The 12,676-nt window shown below is 35.7% G+C and overlaps 1 protein-coding gene and 1 long non-coding RNA gene across 4 annotated transcripts; one reads left to right on the forward strand and one right to left on the reverse strand.

The window, feature by feature from the left end:
* Positions 1–602: 602 nt before the first annotated feature.
* On the reverse strand, positions 603–3,730 carry LOC104220756 (uncharacterized). 3 transcript variants are annotated; one of them, XR_709587.2, is made up of 4 exons: positions 3,638–3,730; positions 2,244–2,420; positions 1,980–2,062; positions 603–1,275 (listed from the first exon to the last, which is right to left on the reverse strand). It is a non-coding gene; the product is annotated as an uncharacterized lncRNA (long non-coding RNA). The 3 variants fall into 3 exon arrangements; XR_709588.2 differs by having other exon boundaries at positions 3,633–3,710; XR_709589.2 differs by lacking the exon at positions 3,638–3,730 and adding an exon at positions 3,513–3,601.
* Positions 3,731–9,638: 5,908 nt separating this feature from the next.
* On the forward strand, positions 9,639–11,513 carry LOC138888694 (uncharacterized). The gene is made up of 4 exons (XM_070170606.1): positions 9,639–9,648; positions 10,601–10,689; positions 11,038–11,104; positions 11,185–11,513. The coding sequence occupies exons 1-4, from the start codon at positions 9,639–9,641 to the stop codon at positions 11,463–11,465; spliced, it is 447 nt and encodes a 148-aa protein (XP_070026707.1). The 3' UTR covers positions 11,466–11,513.
* Positions 11,514–12,676: the final 1,163 nt, after the last annotated feature.

Consider the following 12,676-nt stretch of genomic DNA (forward strand, 5'->3'; position numbering starts at 1 on the left):
ATTATACCTTGGTGTAAATATGAGAGTAAAAATAAATTATTCACCAAGAATGATAGTCTGGAAATAATTACTAAATTTTGTAGTATTAAAATAGACAATAAATTGGTTTTAAAAGTCTTTAAAAATTTGGAAAAATACCAAAACATTTGGTTATGCTCATATATGCGTGTAAATGTTATTTTGGAAGCATTTTGAGTATAAAAATATCTAGGGAAAAATTGGGTATCAACACAGGCATCCCACGAACTAATGCTGCAACCAAATTGATCTTCTTTGGGCTCTGAAAGGGACATGTGTCATAGAAATCAAAGGAGAGCATGGTAAGATTCCTCACTCTTTTTTTGGGTGGAAAAGAGATTTTTGACAGAACGAAGGAGTAAAAAAAAAAGAAAGAGAATCGAAACTCATCAAGTAAAAAAGAAACAAGAAAGGAGATTAAGCAATACTTTAAAAATGGGGATCGATGAAACAATCAGGTCCCAACAATACCTGTTCATTGTTGGAGCAAAGTATTCTTTCACTAAGTTATAAATTGCATCAGAACAATGCCTAAGAAGGTCCCAATTGTCACATGCATTCCAATGGGACAAAAGTCAGCTTACACAAACAGCATGAAACAAAAGAGATATGTATTCATATAAAGTCCCTATTTTTCAATATTATCTCATATTTACATTTTTAATCACACTGCCCCCCCAATACCAAAATTATTGAATCTAGAACCAGTCAGAACAAGTGCTAAGACATTCTAAAATCCTAACATTCTCCTTTGTGCTCATATACTGCAGGATATAAAGTAGTATTCCCTGTATGTTGCTAAATCAGCAGGCTTTGCCTCCTAATTTACATAAAAGCTTGAGCAATATTCTAAAAGACTTTATCAAGTACCAGTTTAAAATATAGAGGCCGACAGATTTAATATGTAATCAAGTAACTGGGAGATTACTTTCAAAAAAGAAAATAAAGTTTACCAGGAGATTAGTTAATAAGAATGACAAGACTCTCTGCAACCACATTTACTCACCATATCGTAACTCATCATGCAATTCTGCTAATGTGTGAGGTAAATTAGATATTCACCATATCTAATTTACCTCACACATTAGCAGAATTGCATACCTGTTTTATCTCCTTCAAAACTGCTTGAACTGTTGAAGGTTTAGAAGTTGCTTTCTCAGCTTCTTTATTTCCAGTATTTGATGTTAGAAGCGGTGTTAATGGAGAAGAAATTGGTGTGGTTGAGTCTGCATGTTAGGTCCTTGAACTAGAGATCCCCTAATCAGGAAAAAAAATAGGAAAAGAAGGAAAAATAACAACATTTAGAACTATGAAACAATTAAACTAATTTGAATAGGAAAAATGTTCTACAAATACAGCATGCAGAGAAGCAGTGAATATATTGTAATTCAAGATAACAAAGAGTCAAAAACTATAGCCATCTAAACTTGCATATTTGAAGTGAAGGATAGCTGTCAAACTGGCTACACATTCTTGGAAATGGCTTTTGTAAATATGAGAAAACTTAAAAAATGATGAAATGGAGATTTTAATTCCTAATAGAAAACCTGTAATATAAGTATCGTCATGTATATTATAGGAATTTTATGTACATATGGGTTTATAAATATACCAACTGGGAAATAGTTGATTGCACGACCATAAAGGATTAGAAAACGAGTTTATATAGAACTAAAACATGATATATAAATAGACAGAACCTGTGAAGGTGCTATATTTTAAATAAACAGGCTCACTCAGTTACGGCTTAGGCAAGCACCTGTAACACTACAAATAGAATGTTTTGTAAAATAGATAGTACACAACACGATATGTTGTTTCGACTATGAGAAATCAAAACAACAAAAGTTTATTAAAGAAAAACAAAAAATGGTGGAATAAAGATTCACGGCCACAATGCCACCTCAATTCACTATACAAGGGCACATACGTATATGAAATAAATGATTTTGTAACATTACCAAATGCTGTAGATACTGGTATAACGGCCTTGAGATGCCAGATGAAACTGTATTCCGCAAGCTTGGTAAGTAAGGTGCCTCACCTAGAAATTACATGTTGTTCAACCATCAAAAGTTGATATATGACTTGAGAAATAAAAAAGGAAAAGCAACTGAAGGAAGACAGTGAACACAACCCTGAACCCTAACTTGGCGTGCTTCTATTGACAGGTCACATTGCAGCAAAATCAATTCATCAAGCATAAACAGAAAAACAACCATTACCAAGTACTAGAGATGACTTTGAGTGATAAAATGAATTCAAAGGAACAGTTCGACTTTGTTGACATCTCTTCCCAGCTTGATGAAGCATGCACTGAAGATGCCGTTGCCAGCCCACCATTTTTTCAGCTTACAAAAGGTCTCTCAATCAACAAGTCCAGCTACACTATATCAGTTCATCTATGAAGAGAAAAGCACAATAAATTTCACACTAGTATGATGAGATAATGAACCACACTATGCACATAGCAGGACAATGTTCAGTCAAAAAACATCAGATCATTCAAATTAAATGCACAATCTGGAATCAATTCCCTTGTTAATAGGAGCTATTATTTCTTTGGCCTTCATTGGTCTCAATAGAAAGATATGAACCAACTGAAGTAACAAAAAAATATCACTTCATCAATGAGTTTTGAGTAATCACATATGTTTGTTTGGAAGGACTTTTCACCAAGCACATGTTCTGCAATTAAATCATGTTTACTAAATGTTAGAGTTAGCTTACACTTGAGAATAATTTAAATTCAGGGTCGAACATAACAATTCGTGAAAGATCTCTATATAGGCAAAAGATAATTTCGCTTTCTTTTTATAAGCACTTCACTAAATAATCTAACTTAGGATGAATGGGAAACGAGAAAAATTTCAGATTGCAGCACTACAGAACTACTTCTACGCGCAGCCCTCATTTATCTGGAAACGGGACTAGCTATGCTTAGTGGAATTCAGTTCTCAAACGTAAATGAGAAATTTTCTATTCAGCTGCTTGCTTTCGTCTCATCCTTCGTGAGCCGAGGGTCTATCGGAAACAATCTCACTACCTTCAAGGTGGAGGTAAGGTCTGCGTACACACTAGCCTCCTCAAACCCCACTAGTGGGATTACATTGGGTTTTTTGTTGTTGTTGTTGTCGTCATCGTCTATTCAGCTGCTATTTTATGGGAAATAAAGTAAATTAAAATTCCTTCTTATCCCCTCCTAACATTTATTCTCTTCCAAAGCCTTATAAACTTGACACCCTAAAAAATTGTAAGAGCAACGCCTTTTGAATGCAACTAATTTCTGTATATATAAATGTGAGCAACAATATATTTCTCAAGTGCAAAATTGGCACAAATAAAATCACATGACTAACTAAATAGTAGTACACACACGTTTTCAAGCTCAAATTGTGACCTTTAACATTGAATAAACCCCACAAGATCTATTAGCCATTTTATCAAACAGGTTTCATACAATAGAAACTCAACTATAAATCCACCTAACTTACCACTCAAATCAACTCTTTGAATAATCAAGACACCAAATGGGGGGGGGGGGGTAGTAATGTATATTAACTGGTAAAAGTTCACAGAGAAAGGCAAAAGTGGAAGTTGACAGTTTTTTGAACCTTACATGAATTCGTCACAGGAAAAAGATGATGGAAGCTGATAAGTACCAAAGCAAGTTCTGGCCGAATAGATCCAAATTGGGCCATTGACGTCAATTTATTCGTTTTAGGCCTCTTAGTTTGAAATATGTGGAAATGATGTAAAAATAGCACGTTATAGTCAATTTTCGGACTCCTCATTCAAAAATAGTTCGCGCTTACCAAGTCAATAAAAAATAGCAACTATTTTGTTGTAATAGAGACCGTCCAGCATAATATACTAGAGTTCGGTGCACCTGTGTATGAACTCCAACATATTATGTTGGACCGGTATACTTTGCTGGCTCCAGTATAATATACTAAAGACTGGAGCACCGGTGCTCCAAACTCCAGTATATTTTACTGCACCAGTATACTTGCTGGAACTCCAATATATTATGCTGGAGTTCTAGTGTACTTATGTTGGAACTCTAGTATAATATGCTGGAGTTCAAGTATAGTTATGCTGGAACTCCAGCATAATATACTGGAGCATTTTTCGGGTTTTGAACAGTATTTTCGCTCACATATATCTTTACATAAAAAATGGCTAAATTTTGATTACTTTTGAAATTGGGCTATTTTTGAACGACTAGTTGTAAATCTGGCTATTTCTGAATTTTCCACGGAAATGATGCCAGGTAGCCACTTTTAAGCACGTTGTTTAAAATATATCCATAGCGTATAATATATTTAGCAATTAGCCAATTTATCTCAAACTTCAGGACACGGTGTCCAAGAGTTTAAACCTCAAAGTTCAAATTTGATGGCATCCTAAAGTTCAAACAATTATGTCCAGAAGTTGAAATCTCATGTCCTGAATTTTAAATTAGTAATTCAGAAATTTAAGACACTTAGTCCTGAATTTCAAATTAGCAGCTCAAAAATTCAGGATATAAAGTTTTGAATTTCAAAATTCAGGTACTTAGTCCTCAATTTTTGATGAATTGGCTAATATTAAATACATTGTAAATTGTGGATATATTTTAAATAGCGAGCTTAAAAGTGACTACTATTGCACTTCTCCAGATACTATATAGTCTTTCAACCTAATTGGCCCATTAGGAGCATTTGCATTTATATTCAGTTTTATTCGGTGTCCAATCTATGCTTTTAGGTCTGCTAATTTGAATTTGCCATAAAAGTCCCATGCTCCTTAACAAAGCGAATTCATACTTACGTTCAACCTCGAAACTTGTGATTAAGAATGGAAGAGTGCTTATCAAACCACCACAACATTTATTGTTAAGATCAAACTTCTAGGATTTCCACTATCTTCAAAAAAAATGGAGCAAGATGGAATGTCATCAGTTGGAGGGTAAAATCACTCACATGATAAAAAATGCATACTCCAAACAGTTGTTATATGCTGGTAGATTACAAATAATCAATACAGTGCTATTTTCAATATAAAATTTTTGGTGTGATGTGTTTATATTACCCTAAAGTGTGCTCAAAGAGGTAGATAGGAAATGCAAGGTCTACCTATGGGGGAGCTATAAGGAGAAGAGGAAGTTAGCTCTGGTATCCCGGGAGAAAGTCTGTAATCTAAAAAAGTATGGTGGCTTTAACATAAAGAGTTGTAGGGAGTGAAACATTGCATTAGTAGGAAAATTGTTATGGTAGTTAGCTGATAAACAAGGCATGTTATGGGTAAAATGGGTACATGGAGTTTATATGAAAGACAAAGGCAATATATGGGAGCACAGGCCACCAACAGACTGTAGCTGGTATTAGAAGAAGTTGAATTCTTTGAAAACACAAATGATGAACTGGTATCACTGATGAGTGTATCAATTGGCTGATAATGGAGTGTACTCAGTATTCAGAAGTTATAATGCTTTAAAGGGGAGCCTAGAAAGAGTTAAAGAAGATGACCTTAATTTGCAAGTCGTTTCTCTTGGTCAAAATTGGTCATCATATCTTTACCCGACAACTCTTTCATCCTTCCTAGGTAAAGAGGGGCAGCTGTTGATACCCAATTTTTCCCTAGATATTTTTATACTCAAAATGCTTCAAAAATAACATATACACGCATATATGAGCATACCCAAATGTTTTGGTATTTTTCCAAAATTTTAAAGACTTTTAAAACCAATTTATTGTCTATTTTAATACTACAAAATTCAGTAATTATTTTCAGACTATCATTCTTGGTGAATAATTTATTTTTACTCTCATATTTACACCAAGGTATAAGTAAGGGGATTTTTTCATATTTTAAATAATTCATTTGGTATTTTTAAAAGCTAAACTGCTATAATTGCAATTATAGCCTATCTTCTGATTAATAGTATTTTTATAATTACAAAATCGCTCCCAGTATTTTTTAATTAACATTTATATGTTATTAATCAATTTAGTGCTTTAATTGGTCTTTAAAACTTTTTAAACTATTTTAATTAAATTAAAAGGGGAGAAATTGACTATTTAACAAACAACCCATTAACATTTCAATTTTAGCCCAAAATCAAACCCCAATTCCACCCAACTGAATGACCCAATAACCCGACCAATACCCTTTCCTATCATACTTAAACCCAGTCCCCATTTAACCCATTTAATCCAAGTCGTTGATCTCCCCTCATCCACTTCCTTTTTTAATTCAAACGACCCTTTTACCCTACCTCATTTCTCACCAACCGCCGCATCTGAAACCCTCCACTCTCTCAAACTCTCTCGAGGGTTCTCAAACCCTAGCCGCCTTAGACCGGAGATCCACCGGAATCTATGGCCTCCAAAGCCATTAAAGGCTTGTACCAGCCTCCTGAGACTCCTACGTGCTCGTCTATCCTGATTTCCAGACCAAACCTTGAAGAGGCTTGGCCCAGACACTGTTTGATCCGAGTCCTTTGGCTCGACTCCGACCTTGCTCCGGCCAACCATGGTTGTTTAAGCTTGGTTTCGAACGTTTCCTGCTTAGATCGTGATTTTCCAAGTCTTTCTCGCTATTTAGGGTTCTTCTGAAACCCTATAACTTTCGAGGTTCTTCTAATTCTTCAGATACGTTGTAGATCTGTGTTCTACCTGAACTTTTGAGCGTTTTTTCCGAGATTTCCTTCAAAACTTCGTTATCAAAATCTTTATCTTTTCCGATTTAGGGTTTGTTAAATTATTTCAAAGTTTTTATGATTTCTTTTAACATGTTCTGTCGTGTTTCTTATGTTATTCTTTGCCGTATTTCTTATGTTGTACTTCTATTGTGATTTATGTGCTTTCCTTCTACTGTGACCCTTTAAGACATCCTAGAACTTGCATGTCAGGAATCTTGGTTTCTTTTGAGGTTTCTGAATATTTCTTCTGAGGTTATCTGCTATGTGTTTTGTCTGGTTCTCATCTCTGAATTGGTTTGATCTCGAAGCCCTAATTCTTTCGGACCCATTTGGCTCTATGAAAAATTGTTTCGTCTGCTTGAAGTTGTTTAATTGGATTCAAGGTCCTTCTTGTTTTAACTGTTGTTTCTTATGTGATTTGGTTTCTTGCAATCTTTGAACTAAGCTATCTCCTCTAGAAGGGTCGTTTGCTTTACTTTTAGCATGCTTCTGCTCCCCCTTCTCCATATTACTGAATCAACCTATATGACTATCATGTTTCGTTATCTACCAGCTGCGTAGTTTTGGTACTGTTTCTCTTTACCATGGTTTAGCCTCGCATGCTTAATGTTTATGCACTCTTTATAGGTTAAATTTCTCTTTCAAAATAATCTTTGATTGTGGACTAATTTCAAATCTCTTCGTGTAATTCTGATTGCACTCTTGTAATTGATTCTTCCCTTATTGTATTGATTTTCTTTGTTTCTTGGACTGGTTGAAACACTTTCCTTTGAACTTTCGACCCTACCTTTCTACTTAAGTTGATTTGATCTCATTACCTTAATTACACTAGTATGTGGTTATTACAGACCGTTCCTTAATTAAGGCCTAATGAACCTAACCTCTATTACTTGTCGTGTACTCGTACTGTGTTGAAAATATTTTCCTTATTTGACATGTTCAGCCCCTACGTAATTTCTTTCCTTATTTTACACTTGCATTCTACCGTTTGATTTAATTCCTTAATTAAAGGAAGTCTTTGATACCAATTTGATTTTAATGAACACATATTCCTTAATTATGTCTGAATTACAGTCCTTACCTTATTTTCTGCCTGTTTCTCACCCTATAAATACCTGTTTTTTCATTAACACAAGACACCACCAACACTCGAGTTTTCTGAACTCACACTCACACACAAAAGTATTCTCTCTTGTACTGTGGTTTACTTGCACGACCCCTGCTTTCTTCTGCTTGTTTCTTTCTGAAACTGGTATGTCCTAGTTCTAATTTCAGCACCAACTCCAATGTGTTTACTTACCAGCTCTCATGTCTATGCTTACTTTAAATGTTTGTAGGATTTAACTTTTGTGCAATGTGCTTATGACTTGTTCACTTCTTGCAATGAATCCCATTCTCATACCCCTCTATGTGTTTGAGCTATAGTTTTAAACATGTTAGTATATATAAGTTATTGCCGTGGATATAAACTGGACCCTTTGGGGTCCCAAGCTCTTTCAATTTCCCATCCCCATTCCCTTTATATGTGCTGAGTAAAAGCCTAAGCCTGACAGTATTCTAATTACTGCCCAGGTCATGACTTGACCTTCAATAGGCCCTGACTCTCCAATGTTTGTCTAATAGGTTGGTCAGGGGTGTGCCAACACTCCATGTGTTGGGAATGACCACAACCTACCTTGGCATCCCCTAACTCCCTCTATTGCACTTACACTTGTTCCTAGACTCTATGTTCTGTCCCCCTTTCAATGAGCCTTGCCTTGGGACCTTGAGCTCCCTCTGAACTTGGACATTGGAGGGTTGACCCTTCTACACTCTACCTTAAGTCAGTTCTATAATGATATCTGGGTGTAAGTATTGCCTGGGGTTCTTGAAACTCCTTGGAAGTTTGATGCACTCCAGATAAGCGAGAGGTCTTGGAAATCTTGATCCCGGAAGTTTGGTTCATTTCATATTGTTAGATATTAATTCTGAATTAGGCTCCTTAGATGGAGCTTAAATTTCTAATGTAATTTTATTTCCAGTTTGATTCATTCGGTCTGTAATAATTTGTAAAACTTATGGGGGCTTTAGTAAAGAAAAGGGAGGGGGTTACTTTATGTATGCATAAGGGTAGACATCCTGCCTATAGGGTTTGCTTCTGAATCTCTGCACTTTCACATATAGAAACCATGTGTTCCGCATATCATATAGAAATCATGTTCATAAGATTTCTGCGCTTTCATATATAGAAATCATGCTCATAGGAATCTCTGCACTTTCATATATAGAAATCATGCTCATAGAGATTTATGCACTTTCATATATAGAAATCATGCTCATAGGAATCTCTACACTTTCATATATAGAAATCATGCTCATAGAGATTTCTGCACTTTCATATATAGAAATCATGCTCATAAGAATCTCTGCACTTTCATATATAGAAATTATGCTCATAGGAATCTCTGCACTTTCATAAATAGAAATCATGCTCATAGGAATCTGCACTTTCATATATAGAAATCATGCTCATAGGAATCTTGCACTTTCATATATAGAAATCATGCTCATAGGAATTCTGCACTGTCATATGTAGAAACCATGCTTATAAGAACTCTGTATATCATATAGATATCCCACTCATAAGAATTCTGCATGTAGAGAGCATGTCTTTAAGATTCTGCATTTTCGCATCTATCATTAGGCAAACAGTTATAGGTCAAATAAAAATCAATTGCATCCTAGATATCATGCTCGTAGGATTTCTGCACTCTTGCTACGCCTGTAAAAAGTGTTTAAAATTAACAATGCTAGAAAGCATGCCTATAGGAAATATCGATTCTGAATTGTCACACTCGTTTAAGAAATATCAACTGCAAAACTTGTATTATTTTGTTAAAACTGGCAATCTTTTTTCTGTACTCAGTTTGCCTCTTTCCAGAAACCAGTAGATACCATGCCTATAGGTTTGTTTAACACATAAGCAAAAGGTTAGGTAAATTAATCAATAGGGTCAGTCTTTGACAACTGCATCTAAGCGGACCTAATACGGACTTCTTGTCTAAAATATGTGTTGAACCAGTCCGCTTAACGCCTTAATTTAATCCAGACCAAACCAGTATATGTAAGACATGCTAAACTATATGATTTTCTGGATCTAAGGAGGTTTATTTGAGCCATATTTGTTTACCTGCCTACCAATACTTGCATTATATGTTTTGAATGTCGCCCTAGAATTTTATCCTTTGCAAACCCTCAAAAGACCCAAACTCCTTTCCCCCTTTAGGATTAGTAGTCCCAAATGCCTCCGGGACTGATAGGATTGGGACGGGTACTAGCATGCAATAAGTAACGATACTTTTCGCGTCTTAATACCTTTGTCTTGGCAGTATTAGTGAGCTCCAAATAAGGTCATAAAATCAAGGATAGAATATGGATATGATGACCGATGCGCTAATATCACGTGCAACCCCTCTTCTGAGGAGCTATAGCTGGGTATTGCATTGATGTGATCCATATTGACTACAAATTTAAGACTCCCTTCCCTTTATGTGTTTATTACTTGTTTTCTCTATAAGTTACTTAAGCTTTTCACAAAATCCTACCTTGTCTCTTTCCTAAAAAAACTGGATTTAAACTTGTGTGCAACCCCTTTTATTTGAGCCTTAGTTGCTTATTTGTAAAGTCACAATTGTAACATGGCCGGGAACCACACTAGTGGATCTTGAGGGATGCCTAACACCTTCCCCTCAAGATAATTTCTAGCCCTTACCTGAACTCTGGTTTTCAAATTCAAAACCCTTAGTGTCCTAATGCACTTAATCATTAGGTGACGACTCTTCAATTCCAAAAACCCAAATTCCCAAACGGGAATAGAGTTGTCTTTCCAAATGTCGTAGACCCGATTTCGCCTTTAAGGGGGAAAAAGGGGGCGTCGACAATGTGTTGAAGATGCATTACTGCAGTTGCAAGTGACTGTAAAACGAGCTTCCAAAACTGTCTATCATGTTAGACTTCTAACAAGCATCTTGTAGTTGCACGAAAAAAGATCAAAGGAAAGGAAATTGTTTCCTCTATGAATCATGCAACTATAGTTTATAAGCAAGCTCTAATTCAAAATTTGGTCTCGGCCTTAACGTTCCTTCTTTATTACGAGCATTCTCTAATGTGGCTACCAGACTTATACTGCGATATAGAATTCTGTGTTGCATAGTAACCTCCATTGTAGTGCGACTCCCAAACACCACATTAGACCAACATTAAAGTTGTAGGACTATTGCCAAACATGGCTCCTGAAGTCAAAAGATTATTTACAGTTCAGGTGTGATGTAATAGGAACCTTTCATTTTTTGTAGGTTATACATTCAGCTCGGGCAAATGCAACCCACAATTATGGATTTGATCCAGATCGTCTTCTTGTTGGTAAAAAAGACAAACTGACGGTCTATTCTCTCCTCTTACTTCTAATCTTGGACTGATTCATTCTTTCATATTTGGTGCAGTTGAAGCTTTTGTTGGGAAAGGACTTTTCAAAAAAAGGGTGTCCTACCATTCTAAAGGAAAGTGTGGAATAAAAGTGAGGCCAGAATGTAAACTGACCGTTGTAGTTAGAGAGATAACTCCTGAGGAGGAGGCCGAGATAGCTAAGTTGAGAGTACACAATATCAAGAAGATGACCAAACGCGAAAGGCGTCTAGTTCCTCATAAGCTCATTGAGACTACTCCAATATGGGACCGCAAAGGCAGAGCTAAGAGCAATGGACCAGGTGCTGCTGCTGCTTGAGCACAGTTATGTTGGTAGTTCAGCTTCACTAGAAAGCTTTATAGTTCCATAAAATCAGTTTGGGATGAAATGATGTGCCTCTTGTCGGATTTTTTTTCAAATGTTCTCTCATAAATCCCGGGTAATAGCAGCTTAGGTCGAGATCTTCAGCTTCATTTGTAGGCACCTTCCTCCCTTTATTTAACATCTGAAGTGCCTCAAACTTCCATGTCCTTTTATGGCCTTTAGGGGTCATTTGGTTTGGACAAGTTACGCTATGATTAGTTAACCTGATATTATTTCTTATTGATTGTTTGGTTTGTTGTATTAATCTTGGGATTGTCAATGTCAATTTTACTGCTTTATTTTGGGATAACTTATCTTAGGATACTATTCTACCCTCTGACAGGTAGAAGTTATCATGATACTATTTTTATCCTGAGATAATTTACCCCACGATTAGTAACCAAAAAGGGATAAGGCGGTACTAAATTTTATCTCAGGATTATTTTTGCTTATCCATCATACAAAATGACCCCTTAAAGTACTCAAGATGGCGATACTAAATATATGCAGAGTAGGACAATTGCTCCTGCTATAAACAATTAAATAATTGATGATGAGAATTTCATATGTCTTTTTCTATGTTTCTTTCTTAAAAAATGGCAGCTCGGTGCACTAATCTCCCGCTATGCGCGAGGTCTGGGAAAAGGCCGTACCGCAAGGGTCTATTGTACGCAACCTTACTTATATTTCTGCAAGAGGTTGTTTTCACTTTTCATGGCCCGAGCTCGTGACCTCCTGATCACATGACAACTTTACTAGTTACGTCAAGGATGCCCTTCAAGCGTGGATTCCTAAGTCATGTAACTAAGGCTAAAATGAGAACATGGTTAAGTAATTTTCAAATATAAAATGTGATTATCCTTTTAAAACAAACTAAAAGGAAATGTGTACCACACCACATAAGTGGATGAACAAAATATAGGAAGCAATAGGAAATTGTCAACTTCGTGAATTTTTTTTTGCATTCCATGTTTACACCAAATTAATAAATATCCTACACATATTTATCACTTGATTTTGATTAAGTTTTAATTTGTTTGATGTAAACAGGGTAAATATTTAGTTTGAAGTTGGGGTAATTGATAATTTTACTAAAATTGTGGGGAATAAATTCAAATATTGATAGCGGAAATCCATTCTTCTTATTTCTATATTGTTCTCGCTGA

The sequence above is a fragment of the Nicotiana sylvestris genome, chromosome 3 (genome assembly GCF_000393655.2).
Source record: "Nicotiana sylvestris chromosome 3, ASM39365v2, whole genome shotgun sequence".
Lineage (NCBI taxonomy): Eukaryota > Viridiplantae > Streptophyta > Magnoliopsida > Solanales > Solanaceae > Nicotiana > Nicotiana sylvestris.

What these genes read in the sequence shown, in the direction of transcription:
- LOC138888694 (XM_070170606.1), top strand. An exon ending in CTTCCAAAACTGTCTATCAT is followed by an intron (nt 10,690 to 11,037) that starts GTTAGACTTCTA and finishes CATTTTTTGTAG; the next exon opens with GTTATACATTCAGCTCGGGC. An exon ending in TCCAGATCGTCTTCTTGTTG is followed by an intron (nt 11,105 to 11,184) that starts GTAAAAAAGACA and finishes TATTTGGTGCAG; the next exon opens with TTGAAGCTTTTGTTGGGAAA.